We start from the raw sequence: 27,358 nt of genomic DNA, 5'->3' as shown, positions 1-27,358 counted from the left end.
GAAATCCAAGATCTAAAATATGCAATAGATCAAATGGACCTAGTAGATGTCTACAGAACATTTCATCCAACCTCTACACAATATACATTCTTCTCAGCAGCCCATGGAACCTTCTCCAAAACAGATCATATCCTAGGGCACAAAACAAGCCTCAGCAAATATAAGAAAACAGAAATTATACCATGCATACTATCTGATCACAATGCAGTAAAACTAGAACTCAACAACAAGAGTAAAGACAAAAAACATGCAAACAGCTGGAAACTGAATAATTCATTACTTAATGAACAACTGATCATTGATGAAATGAAAGAGGAAATTAAAAAGTCAATGAAAATGAAAACACAACCTACCAGAACCTATGGGACACAGCAAAGGCAGTCCTCAGAGGAAAGTTTATAGCCATGAGTGCATATATTAAAAAGACTGAAAGATCCCAAATCAATGACCTAATGGTACATCTCAAACTCCCAGAAAAACAAGAACAAGCAAATCCCAAAACAAATAGAAGGAGAGAAATAATAAAAATAAGAGCTGAAATCAATGAAATGGAAACCAAAAAAACCATACAAAGAATTAATGAAACAAAAAGTTGGTTCTTTGAAAAAATAAACAAGATCAACAGACCCCTAGCAAACCTGACTAAAATGAGGAGAGAAAAAACCCAAATTAGAATCAGTAATGCAAAAGGGGAGATAATAACAACACCATGGAAGTCCAGGAAATCATCAGAGACTACTTTGAGAACCTATTTTCAAATAAATTTGAAAATCTTAAACAAATGGACAGATTTCTGGATACATATGATCATCCAAAACTGAACCAAGAGGAAATTAATCACCTGAATAGATCTATAACACAAAATGAAATTGAAGCAGCAATAAAGACTCTCCACAAAAAGAAAAGTCCAGGACCTGATGGATTCTCTGCTGAATTCTATCAGACCATTAAAGAAGAAATGATACCAACCCTCCTTAAACTGTTCCACAAAATAGAAAGGGATGGAAAACTGCCTAACACATTTTATGAAGCCAGTATTACACTTATCCCAAAACCAGGCAAAGACACCTCCAAAAAGGAGAACTATAGGCCAATCTCCTTAATGAACATTGATGCAAAAATCCTCAACAAAATAATGGCAAACTGAATTCAACAACACATCAAAAAGATTATTCACCATGGCCAAGTAGGCTTCATCCAGGAATGCAGGGGTGGTTCAACATATGAAAATCAATAAACGTAATAAACCACATTAACAGAAGCAAAGACAAAAACCACTTGATCATCTCAATAGATGCAGAAAAAGCCTTTGATAAGATCCAACACCATTTCATGATAAAAGCTCTACGAAAACTAGGAATAGAAGGAAAGTTCCTCAACATTATAAAAGCTATATAAAACAAACCTACAGCCCGCATTATACTTAACAGAGAAAAGCTGAAACCATTCCCTCTAAAATCCGAAACTAGACAAGGATGCCCACTATCTCAACTCCTATTCAACAGAGTACTGGAATTCCTAGGCAGAGCAATTAGGCAAGAAGGAATAAAAGGAATACAAATAGGTAAAGAAACTGTCAAAATATCCCTATTTGCAGACGACATGATCCTATACCTTAAAGACCAAAAAAACTCTCCTCACAAGCTCCTAGACACCATCAATAGCTATAGCAAGGTAGCAGGATGTAAAATCAACATAGAAAAATCATTAGCATTTCTATACACTAACAATGAGCAAACGGAAAAAGAATGTATGAAAACAATTCCATTTACAATAGCCTCAAAAAAAATCAAATACCTAGGTGTAAACCTAACAAAAGATGTGAAAGACCTCTACATGGAAAACTATAAACTTCTGAAGAAAGAGATTGAGGAAGACTATAGAAAGTGGAGAGATCTCCCATACTCATGGATTTGTAGAATAAACATAGTAAAAATGTCTATACTTCCAAAAATAATCTACATGGTTAATGCAATTCCCATCAAAATTCCAATGACATTCATTAAAGAAATCGAAAAATCTACCATTAAATTTATATGGAAACACAAGAGGCCACGAATAGCCAAGGCAATACTCAGTCAAAAGAACAATGCAGGAGGTATCACAATACCTGACTTCAAACTATATTACAAAGCAATAATAATAAAACAGCATGGTACTGGCACAAGAACAGACATGAAGACCAGTGGAACAGAATAGAGGACCCAGGTATGAAGCCACAAAACTATAACCAACTTGTCTTTGACAAAGGAGCTAAAAATACACGATGGAGAAAAAGCAGCCTCTTCAACAAAAACTGCTGGGAAAACTGGTTAACAGTCTGCAAAAAACTGAAACTAGATCCATGTATATCACTCTATACCAATATTATCTCAAAATAGATCAAGGATCTTAATATCAGTCCCCAAACTCTAAAGCTGATACAGGAAAGAGTAGGAAATACTCTGGAGTTAGTAGGTATAGGTAAGAACTTTCTCAATGAAACCCCAGCAGCACAGCAACTAAGAGATAGCATAGATAAATGGGACCTCATAAAACTAAAAAGCTTCTGTGCATCAAAAGAAATGGTCTCTAAACTGAAGAGACCACCCACAGAGTGGGAGAAAATATTTGCCAGCTACACATCAGACAAAGGACTGATAACCAGAATATACAGGGAATTTAACTAAATTCTCCCAAAACTAATGAACCCATAAAGAAATGGGCAAGTGAACTAAACAGAACTTTCTCAAAAGAAGAAATTCAAATGGCCAAAAAACACACGAAAAAATCTCCAAAGCTACCACTCTGGTCCAATCCTCCATTGTCTCTTTCCATCATTACTGCAATAGTTTCTTAATTGATTTCCTTGCTTTGCTCCTGTTAACCTTCAGTATATTTTCATCACTAAGCTATTATGATGTAAGTCATTTTAATGCTCAAAATCTTCCACTGAATCTTCTCTGGGGTAAGAAGGAAACTTCCTGTGCTGAAAGCACAGATTGATTGGTGGAATACTTACTTACCAAATGTTAGGCCCTGAGTTCAAACCCCCAGTACCACCAAAGTAAAAAAAAAAAAAAAAAGACAACTTCCTTATGATGCCTTACCCCTTCTTCATTCCTGTGATGTAACTTTACTTCCTCCTTGCTAACTTATACTTGCCTCCTTGTTATTCATGGAAAATTCCAGGCCTAATTTTCCACTTGTTGATCTTTTGTGGCTACTATTCTCCCTGCCTGAAATGTTGTTGCCCCCAGACACATGGTACACTTACTTACTTTCTCCAGTCTTTATTCAGATGTCACCTACTCATATTTTCTTAAAAAAAAGCAACCTACAGTCCTCCACCCAACATACTTCATACTTTCTTTCTCCTCTGCTTTCTTCCCCCTTTGGGAATGATAACTTCATGATACACTATATAGTTTTAACTTTTTTATCATTTATTATGTCTGTTTTCTCTTCATGCAAACTTAAAGTTCTTCATTACAGGGATTTTTATCAATTTTGATTCACTGATACATTCCTAGTAATGAGAACACAGCTGTGCTTAAAGTAAATGTTCAATAAATATTTGCCGGTGAATTTCTAAATAAGTGTTATTGTGTCTAATGACTCACACTTGTAATCTCAGCTACTTGGGAGGCTGAGATCAGGAGAACTGAAGTTTGAAGCCAGCCCCAGCAAAACGTCTGTGAGACCCCCATCTCAACCAACAGCTGGACAAAGTGGTGCATGCCTGTCATTCCAAGGTATAGAGCAGGTTGAGATCAGGATTATGGTTCCAAAACAGCCTAAGCAAAAACTGGTTTGTGAGACCCCATTTCAACAGAAAAAAAAAGGTGGGTGCAGCAGTATGTCTCTGTTATTCCACGTATGGTAGTAAATGTAAAGTAGAAGGATCATGGTCCAGGCTGGCCTGAACAAAAACTAAGCAGAGTTATCTCCAAACAAACCAGAGCAAAACAAGCTGGAGACATGGCTCTGGAGTAGAGCACTTGCCCAGCAAGTGCAAAGCTGAGGAGGAAAAAAAAAAAGAGAAGGAGGAAGAAAAGTAAGTGTTATATGAATTAATATTCAATATTAAATATATTCCTGGATTTTAGGAAGGAATGGAGAGGAAAGAGAATGATATGTGCAAGGACATTACATATTACTGTCTATCTCATTTAATCCTCACTAAGGAACAACCATGCTGTAAATGAGAAAAATGACATTCTGAAAGGTTAATTAATTCATCCAAGATTATTCATGGTAGCAAGAGCTAACAAACTCAGTCCTATGACTTAAAGAGGTCCTGCTGCTCTTTTCATTACAAAGCAACTGGTAAATTTATTTCTTGATGACACAGAAAACAAGGTGTACTCTGATTGTCAGATTAACATAGTATAAATCTCTGAAATATACATTAGCAATATTAATATGTATGAGATCTTCTTGGCCACTAAGTCTATTTGAGACACTGAGAAGTTAGCCCATCACTAATTGCTGACTGTGTGTGGGAAGAAAAGGCAGGGGCTAGGGCAGGGAAGATGAGGAGGAAGGTCTGATTACAATGACTAATACAATCATTCCTAGAAATCTCTAAGCTCCTAAGATTATAGAACACTTTCCAGACTAGCACTACCCAAAAGAACTTATTACAATGGTGAAAATATTCTGGGATCAGAGTATAGCTCAGTGGTAGAGCACATGTCCACCATGTGCAACGCCCTGTGTTCAATCCCCAATACTGAAAATAATAACTATTATCATTATTATTATAAAGAGAAGTTATCTGTTCCATATTTGTTCTGTCTAACTCCATATTACTACTGACCACTTAAAATATGGCTAGTACAACCAAGGATGTAATTTTTTTTTAACATAAGTTCGGATACCTACACAGGGCTAGTGGTTTCTGTATTGGATAGCACTGTTCCAGACTCTCCATTCAACTCTAATCATCTCTCTTCACCTCTCTTCTTAGCTTATTTCTAATATTTAAATCCGTTTTAGATGATGATATTGAATATAAGATAAAGTTCTTTTCCCAGAACTGTCACAAAGAAAAGAGGAAATTACCTTAATTGAGTCTATGTAGTTGTTTTATTTTTGAAGACTAAAAGCTGTTTGGGAAAGCAAGCCTAAAACAACTTCAGATAGTGCTAGCCTGAGATACTGAAAAAAGGTTACCTAGTGGAAATCAGTTAAAAAGGATGACAAAAGTCTGGCGCTGGTGGCTCAGAGCTGTAATCCTAGTTACTTGAGAGGGAGAAATCAGGCTCAACATAGGCAAATCAATACATTTAAAAATACATTTAAAGCTTTACATTTACATTGTAAAGCTTCTCTCATAATTATTTCTCATCTTCCAAATACTGATCCCATATCAGGTACTCATGAAACCACATTATTTTCTTAACTGCCCTTCTATATTGGGACTAAAACTAATACTTTCATTCTGATGTAAAACTCTAGATTTTGAGTTTGTAGATCAATAGTTTCCAAATGGTAAAATACAGGTATCTATAAAAGGAAAGAGCTTATGGTCTATGTACTAATTTCAGTGGTAAAACAATGAGTTCTTCATTGTCATATATTATATAACTTGTAATTTGAAGCCTATATTAAGTAAATATTACTTTGCAACCCAAAACAATATAATTTAGATGATTCTTAAAATGTATTGAAATATTACATATCTTTTGAATATTTAGATATTAAATATTGTTTTTGGATTATGAGTTATCAAACTAAAATGTTCTTGCCATACCCAAGATTTTCATCTAAGAACTAGGGGTATCTCAAATGGTAGAGAGCTTGCCTAGCATACTCAAGGCCCTAAGTTCAATCCCTGGCATGGGGGTAGTGATACAGATTCTCATCTACAAAGTCCTACAAAATCAGACCCCTACCTCAGTTCTGACCTCTTCTTTTTAGCACACTCCTTAGCTCACTAAAATCTAGCCATGTCAAATTTCCATCCCTTCCTCAAACACATGTTTGTTCCTACTTTAGGGCCTTTGCATTTGTTCTTTCCTCTGTCTTCACAATGCTTTTTCCTCAGATCTTCATATGGCTGTCTCCTCATTCTTGGGCCTGAACTAAAATACTAACCCATAAAATAACCTTATCTACTTCATAACATAAAATACCCTATCTCTATATCTTCTTTTTGGGGGTGGGGGGGCAGTACTGGGGCTTGAACTCAGGGCCTTCACCTTTAGCTACTCCACCACCCCTATTTTTTGTGAAGGGTTTTTCAAGATAGGGTCTCACAAACTATTTGCCCGGGCTGGCTTCGAACCGCAATCCTCCTGATTTCTGCCTCATGAGTAGCTAGGATTACAGGCATGAGCCACTGGTGCCGGGCTTCTGTATCTTTAAGCACTATATTCCATTATCCTGTTTGGTTTTCTTCATGGTATTCATGATATTTACTATTTTCTAAAAATTATACTATGTAAATATATTTACTTACATACTATCTGGCTTTCATCTCCCCAAGAAATGAAGTTCCAGTAAGAACATGGGTTTTATTTGTCTTGTTCACTACAACATCCCCTGGCCTAGAAAGGTGCTAGCACAAGTAGGAATGCAATATAGTATTTTAATTAATTAATTAGATAAACTCATTTTAACTATATACTAGCTTTATAAAACATCATGGCAGATGACAGGAGTAGAGATGTTATCAATGCCAATTATCTTTGCCTAAAACCAAAACCTAAATTTGCTACTTGCACATACTACAAGTGATCACAGTAATTTTTAAGAAGAAATATATGTCTCTGACAGATATTCAAGAGCAATTATGTCACTTTTTCCTGTTAAATTCCATAAATATATATCACATAAATATATATAAATATATATATAAATAAATATATAAATATATTACTAAGGTAGACACTATCATTGCCTTTGCACAAAGTAAAATATGATGGATAGAATTGGCTTAAGTGCTGAAACTACATATCATCTCTAGTATAATGCAATCTGAATCCAGAGTGAAAAGACCTCGGCTTCGAGTTTTGAACCCACAGAGGTGTCAAAATAATGATAGAGCTAAGAAATCTAGTCAGGAAAAGTGAATCCATAGGATCTAAAAGGTAATGTAAAGGTAGGAGGATCAATGAATTATAGCTCTTAGAGTGTTTGAAGGATTTTTCACATTAGGTTAGTAAGTAAAGGGTATGAAGATGGTGACAGGAAAGGATGCCTGAAATTAAGATTATAATGAGCAAAATAAATGTTACATATACTGGGAAAACTGCAAGGTTTTAAGCACCAAGGAATAGCATTCAAAACAAAGCATTTATATTTATATATATATATATATATATATATATATATATATATATATAAATTTGGTGGGACTTTCAGCTAACTGAAGTTAACAGTGGGTGCCCAAATATCTGTCAACATTGGGTGTTAAGTTATCTGTGTCATTAACTGTCACCATCTGTGTCAGTTATCAATTTACTGACTCTTGGTTCCAAGAGCATTCTTTAATTATGTTCTGTAAGTTAAAAAAGAAAAAAGGAATTTCTTTAAACCTTCCAACTCCTTTAAAGTGAATATGATATTAAGATGTCTCTGTAGAGGGCACCAGAAGGACACTGCAGAAGGAAGAGGCTCTCTTACAGTTTCTGGCTACAACATGGGAGCTGGCAATGTTGTATGTGTCATGGGCCCAGAACATGATCCCTCTGCAATCTTATAGTCTTAGCCTAATGGTAATCTTTCCATGACCTTCTCAACATGGAAATTGTTCTCCAAACACTTTCTGGCTGCCCACCAGCACTCTGAACCCTCTTGGACAAGCCTCTGTGCACAGCCTGTCAATGATCAGAGGGTTCACATGACGATGTCACTTGTTCATAAGTTGACCACTTCCCACATGCAGCCTGTTTATTGCCCAGAAGGCCCCCACCCTCTGTGCAAGCACACTGCACATCCACATTACTGCCTGCTAATATGATTCCAGACCTAAACAGAATAGAGTTAAACAACTGCTTGCCCAGTGACTACGAACCTACCCTGGCCTGGCCAAAACCCTGAACATCTTTTCTATTCAGAAAGCTGAACTACACCTCCAACAAAGTCTGAGTCCCTTCTAAATTTGATGTCCATTTAGGTACTTTCCCACAGAATTTCCCTGTATCTTATACTTATTAAGTTAATAATTCATTGTATTAAACTTCATTTGTTTGACTGACTATTTTGGTTTTCTATTAAATGAATGGACCCAGAATGTTACACCATCCAAAACAGTACAAAACAGCAAGAGGGGAATAAAACTAAACAAAACACATGCTCTCACCATGACTTGAAGAAAGACAATGTTGAATCTTCAAATTAACTGTGAATAAAAAGAAAGATTACCAAATCCCAGTATATGATCTCTCAGGCTCTAGATTCCACCCTAACCTACAAAAAGACAGACTCAGAAAAACTGAGGGGAAGAAAAGGACACTAGAGACAGATATTAAAGTTGCTCTAAAACTTCCTGAGACCCTAAGTCTAACCTGTCTAACGACTCTAAAAATGTGTATGAGAAGATCAGAGCAAAGAATAAAGGAAATGGATTTCAAAAAAGCACAATTCAAAGGGATAGGCATGACTTAAAAGAACACATACATTAAGAAACACAATTTCGCAGAAAGGAAAAAAACCAAAGTGAAGCCTCCTTTAGCAACTAAGTGGTAAAGAACAAGAGAAGCAAAATGAGAAAATTTAGGGTCTTACGGGAAAAAGAGAACCATGAAATTAGAGTGGTCCATTACCCCTTGCCCTCACCAACAACGGAACAAAAATTTTTTGAACTAGTAAATTATTTAAACTTTGCTAAACTGACAGAAGCAGCACCTTAAATAAAATCTGGTAAAACACAATATTACCATAAAAATGAAATGTAATGTAAGAGGCATTGAAGAAAGGCAACTAACAACTGAAGGGATGAAAATAGCATAATGAAAAAGTAAAGATCAGAGAAGTATAACGGAAATGGAAGTCAAAGGAGCAATAATATTCATAGTGATAAGTCCCTGAAGAAGTAAAACATCGGACAGAACTAAAATTTAAAACTATAATCTAAAAGAAATAATAATAATAGAGATCCCAAATAAATGACCTTACAATATGCCTAAAGCTCTTAGAAATAAAAGAAGAAGCCAAACCCAAAAGCAGTAGACTCTAAGAAACAACAAAGACCAGGACGGAGATTAACAAAATGGAATTTAAAAGAATACAATGGATCAATAAAGGAGAGTCAATTCTTTGAAAAGATAAATAAGACTGACAAATCCTTCACCAAACTAATCAAAAGAAAGAGGGGATATACTCAAATTAATAAAATGGGAGATGAGAAAGGAGGTATCACAACCAATACCAATGAAATTCAGAACATCATAAGGGAATACTCAGAAAACTTATACAGTAGTAAACTGGAAAATCTAGAAGAAATGAATAAATTTCTATATGCGTATGATCTACCTAAATTGGGCCAAGAGGACATAGACCACCTAAACAGATTTATAACAAGTAACGAAACCGACACTGTAATAAACAATATTTCAACAACAACAACAACAAAAAAAGCCTAGGACCTTTAAAGAGGAACTAACACCTATGCTCCACCAACTATTCCATAAAATAGAAAGGGAAGGAATGCTACCAAACTCATTCTACACAGCTCTGATACCAAAACTTGATTAAAAAAAAAAAAGACAAAAAAGGTAATTCCAGACCAAAGTAAAATAAGCCAAACTGAGACAAATAACCCATGTTCTATCACATATACAGAATCTAGACGAAGACAAAGACAGACAGAAAGAATGAAGAGAGAAAACAGGAAAAAACGGATAACATGACTGTAAAATAACTGTTTAGAAGTGGCAATCAATGGGAGAGTTAGGATGAAAGGGGAGGAGAATGGGGGGATCGAATATAATTGAAATACTTCATACACATATAAGTAAAACAGAATACAAAAACCTGTTCAATAGTTTGAAAAGTGGGAAGGGAGTTAAGAAGAAGTAATAGGCTGAATCTGATCAAAGTAGATTATATTCATTTGATTATATTCATGTTTCATAATGAAACCCCTTAACACAATTAACATCTGCTAATTTTTTTTAAATATAGCAAGCATATATTTAAGATAAACTTAGTACATGCACAACAGATGAACAACTTAAATGAGTACACCTGAAACATAAAAAATTACTAAAACATTAAGCCAAGAAAAATATAAACTAAATAAAATCCAAAACTAGATTAAAAGATGAAAAAGTGACAAACTAATAAAGAATGAGTAGGAAGTATAAATTTTATATGTGAATATTATTTTGTGTATCAATATCTTAACATTGAGTATTTTGTTTAAACCACTTCTAGTAAAAGAAATAAGGTAGTTAAATAATAGGGCAGCTTATAGAAAAAAAAAAGCCCATTTTTAGAAGCAAGCTAACTTGTAGGTTAGCAAACTTAAAAAAAATATCAAGCACAGAGTGCTTTTGATTGATATAACAATTTAAAAAACAAACCAATTTAAACTTCCATCTCTTTTTAAATATCCAAGTTATAGATAGTATATACTATTTTTTTTCAGAGGTAGCATAGAGCCTTTAGATTTGTTGACAGCAGTGAGTTGAATCTATACTACTTTATTTAAGTTGTTTAACTATATTCGAAAGTATAGTTTAGCCTAGCAAACACAAACAAGGCCCATGTGTTCAAACCCATCAAAATATATATATCTATATATATCTATATATATAGATATATAGATATATATAGATATAGTTTAGGTAAGTTGTTCTAGGAGTGGGAAAAAAAAAGAAGGTCATTCTGTGGTATTTGTGGAGTACTGGTTCCAGGATAACTCACCTTCAGTCCCACAGATGCCAAAGTCTATGTATCCTCAAATCCCTTACATAAAATGACATAGTATCCACATATAACCTGTGCACATCCTCCCATGTACTTTTAAGTCATCTTCAGATTACTGCCATACCTGGTAGTGCTACGTAAAATGCTATGTAAACAGTTGTTTTACTATATTGCTTAAGGAATAATGACTAGTAAAAAAGAAAAACATCTGTACATTCAGTATGGATGCAATTATTTTTTCAAAACTATTTTCAACCTGTAGTTCACTGAATTCACAGATCCAGCACCCTCTAATATACAGGGCTGACTGCATTTGTCATGTTTCCAAATTGCATTTAACAACAGACATCATTTCCTGGTAGGTGACTGAAACACCTGCTTTTTATTAGATCTTAATCCCCCTGATGATGTATCAAACATAAGTTTCGTGAAAGAGGAGATGTTTAGTTCATGTAATAAAACAATTCTAGAACTAGATTATATTTAAAAGAAATGTTTCACATTGGAGCAAAACCTAACGTGAAAATAAATAGAAAGTCAAGATGCAGTCAGGTGAAAAATTATAGACTTCAGATAGTTTCAATTTGATAACATGAAAGCCAACATCAAAAACTAAGAATATCATATTTGTAACAATTTGAGTTTTCCTTTGTAAAGCAGAAGACAGTTTCTTCAAACTCACTAAGTTACACTTTAAATAACAGTAATCATTTGTCACCTAGAATTTTCTCCAGAGAAGCAAAGATGATGAAAACTTTCAAATAGGTAAGGTTACAGAATGACTCGTCCTTATGGTGGAATGGCACAACTAAAAATACAAAGAAAAAAAGTTATGGATGCTTACAAAAAAAAAACTGTGAAAAGATTTCTGAAAAGTAATTCTCAAAAATGCTGCAACAGATAGAAACCATCTAAATTTTATTAGAAAAATACTAAAACTAGCCCCATTCTATTCCTTAGATGTCTAGATTATCCTCCTCTTTTGTCTAGATTATCCTCCTCTTTTGTCAAATCTGCTTGCCAGGTAAGGAAAAGTTGTAATGTTTCTAAGAGTCAGAAGCCTTCACAGCAAAGACTTTCAAGTATCAAAATAATGGCGAAGGAACAAATCTAAAAATAAGCTTGCTAATAATAATAATACTGATCAATCAAACAAGCATTTATAAAGCAACTGCTATGTACCAAAAACAAAACTAATAATAAGAAATATAATTCCTTTCCTCAGAATCTTTGAGTCTATTTGGAAACAACACAGAAACACATTTAATGTAAAGCCAAATCTCTTTTATTTGACAATATGAAATTGGTTGAGTGATAGGAAGAAAAAAATAGTTCAGAGATGAATGGCATAATAAACAATTTTTTAATAATCTTGAACTATGATTTTAAAGCTATAAAAATTTCTTATGCATTGACTAACCTGGGTTCAAAATCATTTTTACCTTTTAACAGCTACGTAAACTTGGACAGTTGAGTCAACTTTGTTGGGCCTTAGTTTCTAATCTGTAAAAATTAACTAATACTACCTACCCACCTTTTGGAATTGCTGTAAGGATTAAATGAAATAATGTAGGTAAATCACTTGACATGATGTTTAACAAAAGCAGTCCCTCAAGAAAAGAAGAGATGATAGAAGGTAAGACAGTTGTCAGGTTAAAACCTGAAAAACTGAATAATTCTGTAAATAATAGGCTTAAGGGCAAAGGAAACAAAGAAGGCCATAGCAAATGAGGATAAATTGATATAATGAGTTATTCCTTCACAGTAACATAGCAAGCATCTGTGCAAATATAAACTAGTATCTGAAGGCTATTGATGAAAGGCAGTGCTAAACAGTTGGCTTTTTCTGAGGACAGAGACTCATTATGTCACTGGTTAGACTATTCATTCATAAACTGCAGGTGTTCATAACACTGTATAAAGTAGAAAAGTAGTGCACATTTGAAAACCTCTACAACCACATCCTGAGCAGGGGAGTAAAAGAAACTGTTGTACCAAATTTTAGGGTAATCATTAAGATATATTTCTTCAAAAGTGAAAATTGGTGGAATGGAAATGTCTCAAAGCACCTCAATGAAAAGATTATGTGCATAACTTTCCTTGGTTTTCACTCTTTGATATATATGACTTAATATAAGCTTTTATTAGTACAAATTATCTTTGAGACCTAGAAATTCAGTAATGATACAGCAATATATGTTTGTTTTGCATTTTTGTCTTAGGTTGGAACTTGTAATTAAAGATAAATACAACGACTCTAAATAGAGTCTTTCTTCCTCAAAACAGCAGTGTCAGCACACGCCGCAAACTAGAACAGAAATTGAGTGCAAAGTTCAAAAATCATTTCCTAAGGCCATAGAATACTGATAATGCTTACTTTTACTTTATTTCACTTGGTTCCAAGTTATCAAGCACATGGCAAATATCTGTCCCTGAAGATGCTACAGTTTATTGGAAATTTGAACTTATTAAAAGAGATTCAGATATATAGAACAGACCTTTTCTGAAGCAACTGGCAGAGCATCTTTCCCTGCCATTATTTACATTACAAAGTTGTTTAAACAATTAAACAAAATAGAATATGTACAATTACTTCAAATTTATAAATTTCTTTTAAATGTTTATATCAATATTCATAATGAACTGATTATCATAGAATCTTTGCAAAATTAGGACATAACTGATCCTTTATAAATAATTCATGGAGCATGGGAATTTGAATAATCTAGGTTCAGAGAGAAGTAACTTGACCAAAGGCATATTCAATAAATTAATAAGAGGGTTGAAGAGTCAGAGTTCTTTTTTTCAAAGTTAATGCAATGTGTTTAACACTATAGTTATCTGTCTAACATTGTGATTATGCAAAATTAGACAAAGCCTATACAGTAGGCCCACCTTATTCACAGATTTATTAGACATGATTTGACCAAACTTGGTTAAAAAATAATAAATTTTTAAAAATCAAAAGGAATTTAAAATTTTAAATTCTTAATTCCCCTGTGCACATTACACAGCTCATCTGATGTGGAAAAGCTCTAAGTCAAACTATGTTATTAGCACTTACGATCTGCTAAATATTTCCCTGCCCTTAATTTTGTGAAAATATGCCTCCCCAAAAGCAAATGGTCCCCCCCAAAAAGCAAAGTAAAAGCTATGGTAGTCCTCCCAAGCCAAAAACAGCATGTAATGTGCTTAATTTAAGTGATAAAAAGTAAAAATTTTAGATTTGTTAAAAAAGGCAGTATGTCTTAGTGGAAATTGGTGGTGTTACGAGGAAAAATGAATCAAGCATCTGCAGTACACTAATGAACTCTACTCATCCTGCACATTTGCTTTTTTTTCTCAATGGTGCTTTCCTTAGAACCAGGTACCACAGATAACAAGGATCTACTATAGCTTTGTATTCTCCTCCTACACAAACTCTGCTATACTAAAAACAGAAAGTAAACAGTGAGTAAATTCTGGAGCCTAGATTATTATAACTATCATGTAGCACATTTCCATGGAAGAAGGCAGTCCTTGGTTAAAAGATTCCAACTTACTACCAATAATTCTTCTTCATGTACTTACCTTTCTGGATATAAATGGAAAATGTGACTCATCTTCAAGGAAAGAATCTCAACTGCAATGACATTTATCCTCTCTTAACTGTAAGTGCAGGACAATGTGGAAAATGGAACAGTCTTATGTAGACTGAGGCAGGGGGTACATCTCGAGTAAAACATTAAGCCAAGACACTTTCCAGAAGTATTTAAGTTCATGCTATTTTGTTTCAGAATTCTGACATATATAACCTAACCTGCAATTACTTCAAAATAAATAAGTCAACTGTGTCATACTTAAAACATACAGTTTAGAAACACTTCTTCATGAACAGTAACTTATCCATAATGAAAATAATGTGCAGGATCAGGAAAAGTGACTAATGACTAGAATTCCTGGAACTTAGAGAATACTTGTTTTTTTGTTGTTGTTTATTTGGCGGCACTGGGGTTTGAACTCATGCCCTTTGGCTTGCTAGGCAGGGGCTCTTATCCCTTGAGCCACTCTGCCAGGCAGCCCAGAATACTTGTTATTTGTATGTGTAAATCTACAAAATAGCTAGAATGTTTGTTAGAAACTAACTCTCATTCCTGACTATCTGGACATGGATACAAGGCAGTATGTTTTATCAAATTTTCAGCATGCTTCTCAAAGTTAGTAGTATAGTTTGAGTGTATCCTCTAAATTTCTTGTGCTGGCAATTTAAGCCCAAAAGTCAGGTTAAATGCATTTGAGAAGTGGAAGCTTTGGAAGGTGACTGCGTCATATAGGATTTGGCCTCATTAATTCAAACATTCATTCATGAGTTAACAAACTAATGGGTTAATGAGGCTTTGCTATAAAAATAAGTATCTAAAAAATTAATAAAAATAAAAGTAAGTGCTTTCTTACATGTTTTGTTCTACCTCACCATGTGATGTCCTCTAGAGGCCCTCACCAGATGCCAGGACATGTTCTTGGACTTTCTAGCCTCCAGAACACTGAGCCAAATAAATATCTGTTATAGTTTAGATCTTGAACACCTCCCAAAGGCCCATATAGTTAAGGATTGGTCTCTACTTCAAAAGTACTACTAGAAAGTCAGGAAACCTTTACAAGGTGGGACCTAGTACAAGGAAGTTACATCACTGAGGGCATGCACTTGAAGGAGATTTTGGGACCTAAGCCACTTCTGTCTCTTTGCTTCTTAATTATCATAAAGTGAACAACTTCTTTCACCATGATGTACTACCTCACACAGGCCTAAAACTAATTGGGTCAACCAATCATGAACTAAAATCTCCATGCTGACTACCTCAGATATTTTAATACAATAACAAAACTTGACTAATACAATTTCTATTCTTCATAAATTATTCAGTCACAGATATTGTGGTACAACAAGAGAAAACAGAAAGACAGTTACATTTTTTAAGGTAACCACTGCATCTAGTTAAAAAACAAAAAAGCTAGATGCTCTCTACTCATACAATATTCATTGAATGAGTTTTCCAATATGGGATTTTTTTTTTTTTAAGTTCATCACAATTCCCGATTGAGTACCTAACTAACAATTGTGTACAGTTCTCTAGTAAATATGCACAGAAACAATCAAGGAAGATTCAAGTAATATGTTCAGGAAATTTAAAACACAGACATCCTAGGTTAAAAGCTTAAATTATGAAAAATGTTCCATAAAGCCCATAAAATGTAGACCAATGACAGTCAATTTAGAAACACAAAATACAATGTATAGGGAAAACATAGATTATCCCACATCAAAAGTTCTAAGTAAAATTTGAACTAGTAATGCATTATTTGAAATATTTAAGTTTCTTTTGTGTGTGTGTGTGTGTGTGTGTGTGTGTGTCTGTGTGTGTGTGTGTGTGGTGGTAATACTGGGGTTTGAACTCAAGGGCCTCACACTTGCTAGACAGGTGTTCTACCACTTGATTCACTCTGCCAGCCCTTTTTTGTGTTGGGTATTTTCCAGATAGGGTCTCACAAACTATTTTTCTATGCCGGCTTCAAACCATGGTCTCCTGATCTCTGCCTCCCAAGTAGCAAGGAATACAGGCATAAGCCACTGGCTCCCAGCAAGTTTCATTTTTTTTAAACCACAACAAAAAGTTAATGCTATATGAAAACAGGAAAAATGAGAAAATTTATAGCACAAGACACTGCAAAATATAGCAAATCTTTAATGAATATAAAAGTGGGATATCTGCAGAGAAAAGTCAGCTGGGAGACTTATTTTTAAAAAAAGACAAAGTTCATGGCTATGAAAGACAGTTGGAAGGGCTGGTGATGTAGCTCAGTGATAAAGCACTGCAAGGCACTGGGTTCAATCCCTAATAGACAGGACAGAAGGGAGGGAGGAAGGGAGGGGGGGAAAGAAGGAGGGAAGGTGGAAAGGAACAAGGGAGGAGGAGGGGAAGGAGGGAGGGAGGAAGACTGATGATTTCCCTTGGCCTGATACAGTTTGGGATTGCATTTCTGCACAAGTATCATGCCAATGTTTTTAATCCAAGTGCTACTTGACAATATTTTCCAAGATCAAGTAACTCAGAAATAGTGGGAAAGCATTGTACCATTCAGTTACCCAACATAATCTGGGAAAATTCTTTTTTTGCAACATTATAGGTAGGCTGGGAAAATATTCACAACCAGTAGTGTTTTAACTTTCAAAATTAATGAACATGGATGATTAGGAAAAAGGAAAGAAGGGAAGAACTTAAACCTATTTCCCCCATACACACACCCCCAGCTATTAAATCCCACATCAAAAACTTGAAGTCTATTACTCTCAGCCTACAAGAGTGTCTTACTGAACACTTTAACCTCTCTAACAATTTTCAGCAACCTCTCCAGAAAATACCTCAAAAATATACAAACTAAATAAAACAATGTGCTTGCTATTGCGAAAGAAGTTTTAGGATAAGAAGCCTGGGGGCATCACTCCAAATAAGTTGCTCTCCCACCCCCACCATCCTCTACATAAAAATTATGATGCTGTCACCCATACCATGCTTTGTTGGAGTTCAGCACAAATAGAAAATTGACAAAAGAAAGGATTTGGGGCAATGCTATAAAAGTATTTCTAAATTGTCACAGTTGACAAAACACAAAAAGCCTAAGGAAATGCTGATTTAATGAAAACAGCATCTCAAAAGTAAATGTATTTGGTGAAAACATCCTAGTAGTCCATTTGATTCTAAGTCTCCAAACCCCAAAAATATTTATGTAAATTGACTCAGAAATTCAATTATGAATTGAATTTACTCAGTTTCTTCTAGGAAAATAAGAGGATAAATATGTACCACGTACACATAAGAAAATTCTTTATAATAATGTTCACAATATTAAACTATTACAAAAATCTTATATGGTCAACGGCAGAAGGATAGTTGGTAAAATTATTATGTTACAACTACATGAAACGCTGTGCAAACATTTAAAACAATAAACAGCCACATTTAGTAAGAAAAATGTTCATGTTGTATTAAGAGAAAAATGCAGATTACAAAAGAGTAGGTTTAAAATAATCCCATTTGCAGTTAAAAAAAATGTTTAATAACATAATTATAGGATGCCCTGAAATAAATGTATCTAAAAATATGGAATAAGTATTATCTATGAGTGATATGATTAAAGGTGATTTAAGGTTGAATGTCCCTATTTGAAATGTGTAGGACCAGAAGTATATTCAGATTTTGGAATTTTTGTTTTTAGATTTTGGAATACTTGCATATTTGAATATCTGACTGAACATCCTAACACAAAAATCTGAAATCCACAATGTTTCAAAATCCAAAACTTTTTTGTGTCAGCACTCAAAAAGTTTCAAATTTTGAAACATTTCAGATTTGGGGTTTGGAGATTTTCAACCTGTAATGTTATTACTGTAAATTCTTATTTCATTACAAGGAGCATTATTACTCTTATAATCTGAATACTTTCACATTAAGTTGAAAAATAGTGATAGATCTACAAAGCACACAGATAACTAAGAACTATGTAAGTCCATGTAACACACATGTATACATACCTACATAACCAATCTCATTTTTGTAAGTATATACCTTAAATTTTGACTTTTAAACATCAGCTCTTCTAGCCAAGTGAGCTGGTGCACATCTATAATTCCAGCACTCAGGAGACTAAGGTAGGAGAATTCTGAGTTCAAGGCCAACCTGGGCTATATTGTGAGTTCCAGGCCAGTGTGGGTTACATAATAAGATCCTATCTCAAAAAAATTAACAAGGAAAAATTTAGCACTTCTTCAAAATTTTTATTTCAACTTTCTTTAGCATTTCAAAAACACTGAGGAGTATCTGTGCCATCTTAACACAAGTATTGTTCCAACACAAGTAATTTTCAGTTCACTTTGCAATAGGTAAATGGTTAGTGATATGTTATGACTTTCCTTTTGAATTACTAGGGGAAAAATTAAACCACCTCTATAATAAACTGCCTTTTTAGTTCATAAAAATCACAGCAGAATGCTACTCCTTAAATATCATTCATTAGAATAATCATTGTGAGAACCCAAGGAAGTAAGGGGGAAACCTATAGAATTACTCAGATATTCAGGCAACTCTGACTTTTCTCTCCTTTCAAACATCTCCACCAAAATACTACACAGGAAGATAACAATAATACATAGAAAGTTGAGAAAATAACTTTAATAATCATTTCAATCATCTAAGTATTCATAATAATTGAGCAATTTAATATTGAACTAAATATGACTTCCTATTAAAGATATGATGATTTGATTTTTTTTCATAAATTATAATTAGGCTATGGTATTCTGAAACATCTACAAGAAATGTTAAAAACATTCAAAAATTTATAAATTTTGAATACTTGTCAGAGAATGCAAAAAGTACTCACCACTAAGTCCCAATTATTCTGTTCAAGCAATGTAATAGCTTCATCAATGTTTTCAATTCCAGTACATGCCTGAAAACCAAGTAAATATGCATTTCAGGTACAATTTTGGAAATGAAGTTAAAGTTAAAAATGTAAATGATACTATTTGTAATTTAAGCTAAAATAGGTATTTGAATAAAGACATTAAATGGCTAACACTTTATAAGTTTAGTTTAAAAATTGTTTACTACAGAGTTAAATAAAAAGCAATCGTACATATAATGTTTAAATATTGACATTTAGCGCTCAGGATAATCTCTAGATCTCTAATTCCCAGGAACAATTTTATTTAACAGTTTCTAATGCAACTGGCCGTAGTAGTTCACACCTATAATCTCAAATACTTGGGAGGTAGAGATTGGAAGGATCACAGCTCAATGCCAACCCAAGTAAAAAGTTAATGAGATCCACCTTCAATCAATAAAGCTGGGCATGGTGGTACATGCCTGTCATCTCAGCTACAAGGAGCTGTAACTAGGCGATTGGTTTTTCCCACAACAATGTATTAATTTGTTGTAATAAAATTAAAAACAATTTTTAAAAAATAGGAGGTTGGTCCAAGCTAACCTGGGGAAAATGCCAGATTTTATTCCAAAAACAACTGAAGCAAAAAGCAATGGGGCAGCTCAAGCCCTAAGTTCAAACACCAGTAACACACACACACACACACAAAGTTTTCAATGGGCAATCATATGCAAATAACTGAACTGACATCTTATGTAAAAATTAACTCAAAATAGGGAATAGACCTGAAGGAAAACCTAATACTATAAAAGCTCTAGACCAAGATGGATTGCTGACAGGCTCCACTTCCTGTGTCTCCACGAATCTGAAAGAAAACCTCAGGTTTTTGTCTACAAGGAATAGTGATCAATTTAGTATGTTAAAAAAAAAACAGTACCAGTATAAGGACAGAAAGTAGCTAGAGATAACTACCCCTAACTGAATCTCTAGAAGTACAAATCCACGCCGAGTGTGTGACGGTTCAAAACTGGACCAGCTCCATCCTACAACCCTCCTAAGCGTGAGTCTTCTTTCTCCTTTTTTGTTACCCCTGTCTGCACCTGAATTACTTCCTGTAAAAGCCACTCACAAGAGCCGCCAAGGCAACTACATGGAGGGCTGAAAAGGAGATCTACAAGCCAATCACCAGAGTCTACGCATCATCATCCAGACCAGACAGATGGGATCAGAAACCAACCAGGTGAGCAAGACAGATTCAATCCCAAGGGCTACCATATAGGCCTGCTCGGCACATGGGAGCAAATTCACCAGATTTCTAAGAAAACCATTAGTTAAGTGGAGAGACTAAAGTCTTCTAGCCCTAAACCTGCATGGGGGCGGGGAGGGTTGGATTAGAGGGTGTGTGAAACAGATACCAATTGAAACCCAGTATGGACACAGCAGGCTGGTGGGGATTTAGATTTTTCACAGACTCTGATTTACATGAGTGCAGAGTGAATGCCATGCACTCCAAACCACTAAAGCAACTGCAGTAAACTTGGGAACAATAGGGTCTCACTCATATGTTCTGAGCTGCCACCCACTCACTATAGCTGCAACACCACCCACTGAACAAGCAGCCCTATCAGCTTAGATCTCTCCACATTTCAACAGGAAGTCTCACAACCACCACCACCACCCCACAATCTATGGATGGTATGCAGTCCCAAACAACTCCACAGGCAAAGAGCTTCTTTAAGAGAATTACCCCGGATTGTGTCAACCACAAGGTTGGAGTTGCACACCTCTCCCTACCCCCAGGATCCCACATTTAGTCTAAGGTAGGAATTTCCACACATTGTAAAAATCTAGACTAGATTTACTGGACTAGAGGCATGACTCAAGTGGTAGAGTGCCTGCTTTGCAAGCATGAAGCCCTGAGTTCAAACCCCAGCTACCCTCCCCCGCCAAAAAAACCCTCTTGACTGAAAAATTGGCCTGGCAGGCCGAAAACCTCCAGAGAAGCCTATGCTTCTGAGGCTGTTTCCATAACAACTGAGGCAAGAGAGACTGACTAGTTTAGGCAAAATGCAGGGAGTATAAATACTTTTCTCCAGTGAGAAATAAAAATAAATTTTATTCATCTAATTTGTTTCATTTGGATGTTTCTTCCCTTCTCTTTTTGTTTTTGTTTTTTTTTTTTTTTGCTTTTAAATTTGATTACTTGACAGAATTTTTTTTATGTCTTAAATTTTTTCTCATTTCCCAAACCATTCTCTATTTCTGTTACATCTATATAGTGCTCTTTCATGCTATTATCTCCTATACCTACTTCTTATTCCTAATCTTCCTAAACCCCTCCCTTTCCCACACCCATCTCCTATATTACTCAATTTTCAATCCTTATGACTTTCAACTAGTGTTCCCAGATCATTCCCCTAGGAAACAGAGACTTGTTCTCATACAACATTAATGGGGAGACAGATTGAAAAACAAAGGCAATAACTCCCTTCCAAAACCCACAACAACTCAACAACTGAACCCAAAGATAATGGATTGCCTGAAATGCCTGATAGAGAATTCAGACACTTAGTGTTAAAAATGATCAGTAACCTCAAAGAGGATTCAATGAACAGACAAATGAAGTTAGGAAATCAATTAAAGACCTAGACAAAAAAGTTAGCAACATGGAAGAGAAATTCAGCAAGGAAATGGAAATCACAAGAAAAAAAAAGTAGAAATGTTAGAAATGGAAACCTCAATAAATCTAATATAAACCACAGTGGATAGTATTATCAGCAGACATGATCAAGCAGAAGAAAGAATATCAGAGATGGAGGACAAGACTGAGTAGTGTTGCCCACAGACAATCACAAAGGAAAAAAGGACTACTTATGATTACAACGTACAAGAACGCTGCACAATCAAAAGAGCAAATGTAAGAATTCACAGAGTGGGAAGACAGAGCTGAAATACAAAGTAAAGGCATAGGCAATCAGTTCAATTAAATCATAGCAGAAAATTTCCCAATCCTATAGATACCAATGTACAGGAAGCATTTCAAACTCCAAATACACATGACCAAAAACAAACAACTCCATGTAATGTCATAATTAAAATGTCAAAGAACAAAGAAAGGATAATGAAAGCTGCAAGAGAAAATGCCAGCTTATATATAAAGGTAAACACATGAGAATCACCTACTTCTCAGCACAAACTATAAAAGCCAAGAAAGCATGAAGCAATATAATTCAAGCTCTGAGAGAGAATAACTGCCAACCAAGAAGACTATATCAAGCAAAGTTCAATCTCAATGGAGAAACAAGGACTTACCAGAATAAGAATAAGGTAAAGCAATTCATATCCACCAAGCCTGAATTATAGAAGGTACTTAAGGGAATATTTTACACAGAAGAGGGGAAAAAATAGTCACAAACACAAGAGAACAGGAAAGAATAAAACTCAAAAGTGGGACTGAAAAACCCATGAGAGCTAGGAAAATATCAAGCATGATTAACTCAGTAAACCAGCAAAACCCAAAGATGAGCAATGCCAAAAATAAAGAGTCAACACTAGACCCAACCAGGGAAAAAAGAATAGAAACACAGGAATCAGTAAATACCTCTCAATCATAACCCAAAATGTAAATGGATGTAACTCTCCAATCAAAAGACACAGATTGTCTGACTGGATCAAAAAGAAAAATCCACAACACAACAGTGGTTCACACCTATAATCCTAGAAACTTCTGAAGCTGAGATCAGAAGGATCATGGTTTGAGGTCATCTGGGTTAATAGTTCAGAGACCCCATCATCAAAATAGCCAGAGCAAAACAAACTGCAGGTGTGGCTCAAGTGGTTGAGTGCCTGTTTGTAAGTGCAAAGCCCTCAGTTCAAACCCCAGTCCCATCAAAGAACAGCAACAACAAAAAAAACAAGATCTAACAATCTGTTGTCTACAAGAAATACACCTCACAATCAACGATACACACAAACTAAAAGTGAAAGGCTGGAAAAAGATACACCAGCCATGCAGAAATAGAAAAAGCAAGCAGCAGTAGCTATTCTCCTATAAAACAAAGTAGATTTTAAGTAAAAATTAGAAGAGATAAAGGAGGTCAATACAAACTAATAAAAGGAACAATCCAGTAAGAAGATGTAACAATTCTAAATATATATGCACAGAACATTGGTGTGCCTAACAGCAAAACCATTTTCACTCAACCCATAGGGGGAGCACTTTCTGTGGTAACCCAAATAAAGGCCTGTGACTGATGCAAACACAACCCTTCATTTGCATGAGAGTCTGCTGTGATTGGTGCAAACAACCTTGCCGTAACCTCTTAATGGCTGTATAAGCAGACTGCTTCGCTCACTTTTTCTTTCTCTTGTTTTGCCCATTGATTTTGCATCATTAAGCCAATAAAAGGCTTCTACAGAGTGGTCTTCTCTTGCCTATTTTGATCCTAATCATTAGTAGACCAAGCTGAGATGGTTATATGAAGAGAAATGAGTATAGAGTGACAGCACCATCAGATACAACAGCAGTGGTGGTGGCAAGAGGGAGGCTGAAGACTTCCAGACAGCAACCAGGATTGGGTAGTGATGGAAACAATGAAGTCTGTGGAGAGCCAGAGAACAGAAGCTGGAGGATCAGGTCAATATAATAGTTCCAAGGGAGCTGTCAAGACTTTAAAGGTCAAGTGTCTCAACACACACTACACCCAAGATCTACTGAAGCAGGCTAGAAGTAGGGAAAGTTTGGGACTCATATGTAGGTTGCCCAGGGATGGACCAGACCACCTGCACCCAGCTGGGAACCACTTGTGCCCCTCCTCCTCATTGATTATTGGATGAGAATTTGCTAGTTCCTCCCTTCTCACAGATTAGCATGAGTTTTAAAAGCACCTGAAAAAGAAAGGCATCCTCTCTCTGCTGGCAGACTCTACCTGCACCCTACCATGCTCCTCTTTGTATTTCCCTTTCCCTAACATTAATAAACCCCATTTACACCCAAGTGTTCTGCTTGGATTCTTCCACGCCAGAGCACAAGACCCAAGGTCTTCTGGAAACACCGTTTTGTTGTTAACACTGTAACACTAGCCACTGTCAAGGGCTGAGGATCCCAACAACCTAGGCCCAAGAGCGAGCTGTAACATTTGTCTTTGTAGGACTGAGGCTCCCAGCACCTCAGGCCTGTTCGAGAGCAGTTAACACTAACAGATGCTACTTGCTGCTGCTTATTGCTGTCTGTGGCTACAACCCACTGATGCTGGAAGCCAAGGATTACAATAGCTGCCAAGTGCCAGAGCTGCTGATGTTTAAAGCACAGAGCAATAAGCCTCCACCCTGAGTGCCTAGAGTCATAAGTCTCTGGCTTCTAAAGCCTGGAGCAATAGGGTCGTACCCTTAGGATTTAGAGCTGTAAGACTTTGATACTGCCAGTCCAGCCCCTAAGCCTCAGGCACTCAAGAACTTGGGGTTGCCAGCACTGGAAGATCTTTTCCTCCCCTATACAAGATTCCTATCTCTTTTCCTACAGCAAAAGAACCCTAGCCAGATGATTGGCTTACAACTGGAAACTCAACAGAAAAGTAGCTACCCAAAGGGCATTTCCCAAAAACATTTTAAGGAAAATGAAAAATCCACTGTTTGATTGAATGATTGAAGCAAACAACAGACATGGCAAAAATATGGAGAAAAGGCTGGGGCGAGAATGTTCATGGTAAATCGGCATTAAAAACCACTTTGAGATTTTAGAAAAACATGTACAAGTCTAGGGCAGGACACATGTTAGAAAAGACCTCAGGAAGACTATAGAAACTGGAGAGATCTCCCATGCTCATGGATTGGTAGAATCAACATAGTAAAAATGTCGACACTCCCTAAAGTAATCTACATGTTTAATGCAATTCCCATCAAAATTCCAATGACATTCATTAAAGAGATTGAAAAATCTACTGTTAAATTTATATGGAAACACAAGAGGCCACGAATAGCCAAGGCAATACTCAGTCAAAAGAACAATGCTGGAGGTATCACGATACCTGACTTCAAACTATATTACAAAGCAATAACAATAAAAACAGCATGGTACTGGCACAAAAACAGACATGAAGACCAGTGGAACAGAATAGAGGACCCAGATATGAAGCCACACAACTATAACCAACTTGTCTTTGACAAAGGAGCTAAAAATATACAATGGAGAAATAGCAGCCTCTTTAACAAAAACTGCTGGGAAAACTGGTTAGCAGTCTGCAAAAAACTGAAACTAGATCCATGTATATCACCCTATACCAAGATTAACTCAAAATGGATCAAGGATCTTAATTTCAGACCCCAAACTCTAAAGTTGATACAGGAAAAAGTAGGAAATACTCTGGAGTTAGTAGATATAGGTAAGAATTTTCTCAATGAAACCCCAGCAGCACAGCAACTAAGAGATAGCATAGATAAATGGGACCTCATAAAGTTAAAAAGCTTCTGTGCATCAAAAGAAATGGTCTCTAAACTGAATAGAACACCCACAGAGTGGGAGAAAATATTTGCCAAGGGGATTGCACTATGAGCACATGACAAAAGCGAGAGCACACAAGGAAGGGGTGAGGATAGGTAAGACACCTAAAAAACTAGCTAGCATTTGTTGCCCTTAACGCAGAGAAACTAAAGCAGATACCTTAAGAGCAACTGAGGCCAATAGGAAAAGGGGAACAGGTACTAGAGAAAAGGTTAGATCAAAAAGAATTAACCTAGAAGGTAACACCCACGCACAGGAAATCAATGTGAGTCAATGCCCTGTATAGCTATCCTTATCTCAACCAGCAAAAACCCTTGTTCCTTCCTATTATTGCTTATACTCTCTCTACAACAAAATTAGAAATAAGGGCAAAATAGTTTCTGATGGGTATTGAGAGGGGGGAGAGGGAGGGGACGGAGTGGGTGTTAAGGGAGGGGGTGGGGGCAGGGGGGAGAAATTAACCAAGCCTTGTATGCACATATGAATAATAAAAGAAAAAGGAAAAAAAAAAAAGAAAAGAAAAGACCTCAGAAAACCCCTAGCACTTCTCTAGGCTCAGCTCAAAGCAAGAATTTCAAATTGCCTGGCTAAGGTTGATGTAATACCCCAAACACAGAGACATATATGCAAAGACTAACAGAATTTTTCCTTCTTTTTTTCTTTTTTAAAAAATTTCTGTTTAAAACACTAGCTAACCACAATAATTGTTTTAAGAGGAAAAAAGCACATTTTATGTTGGTAAAAGATACAATCAATCAAGAAAATATGAAAATGGCAAACATATACATAAAAACAGAACCCCCAAAGTAAATGAGGAAAAACAAACAGACCTTAAGAAAGAAATAAACAGTTCTACAGTAACAATTGAAGACTTCAATTCTTCACTCTCAATAATGGAAACACCTAACCAGAAGATCAGTAAGGAAACAGATGACAAAAAACAACATAAACCAACTAGACATTAACAGACATATACAGAACACTCAACTGCAAAAACCACAGAAATAAATACTTTTCATAAGTACAGATGGAAGCTTCTCTAAGGATAGAACATATTTATGGCATAAAAACAAGTCTCACGAAATATTAAGCCAAATCAAACAAATATCATGTTATATCAATAAACATCTTCATTTAAAAAGAGGGAAAAAAATCACAAATCAAAAACTTACCCTTATAGCATAAGAAATAAAAAAAAAAAAAGATCTCAAAGCCAGCAAAAAGAAGGGGGAAAAGATCACAACACAGATAAATGGAGAATAGGGAAAAAAAAGAAAATCAACTAAACCAAAAGTTGGTTCTTGTAGAGTTTAACAAAACTGGCAGAACTTAAATTTTGCTTAGATTGACTAAGGGGGAAAAAAAGCAAAGATTCAAATTACTAAAATGAGAACTGGAATTATAAATAACTTTACAGAAATAAAAAAGAATTGTAAAATAAGAATACCATGAACAATTATAGGTCAACAAATCAGAAAACCTAGATGAAATCAACAAATTCCTATAAACACACAAACTACCAAACTGACCCAAAGGAAAAAAAAAAAAATCTCAACTAACCTATAATTAAAGAGATTA

General features: G+C 35.4%; 1 protein-coding gene across 3 annotated transcripts in view; it reads right to left on the bottom strand.

Moving 5' to 3' along the window:
• The window catches only part of Faf1 (Fas associated factor 1), a 410,583-nt gene that overhangs the window by 309,264 nt on the left and 73,961 nt on the right, over nt 1-27,358 (bottom strand). For all 3 annotated transcript variants that reach the window (XM_074080173.1, XM_074080176.1, XM_074080174.1), the window contains one exon: nt 19,279-19,347. In XM_074080173.1, coding sequence (XP_073936274.1) covers nt 19,279-19,347 — 69 coding nt within the window. The remainder of the gene's footprint in view (nt 1-19,278; nt 19,348-27,358) is intronic.

Source organism: Castor canadensis, chromosome 7 (genome assembly GCF_047511655.1).
Source record: "Castor canadensis chromosome 7, mCasCan1.hap1v2, whole genome shotgun sequence".
Taxonomy (NCBI): Eukaryota; Metazoa; Chordata; class Mammalia; order Rodentia; family Castoridae; genus Castor; species Castor canadensis.
The sequence above is the reverse complement of the archived record's forward strand: the minus strand, read 5'-3'. Positions and strand labels throughout refer to the sequence as shown.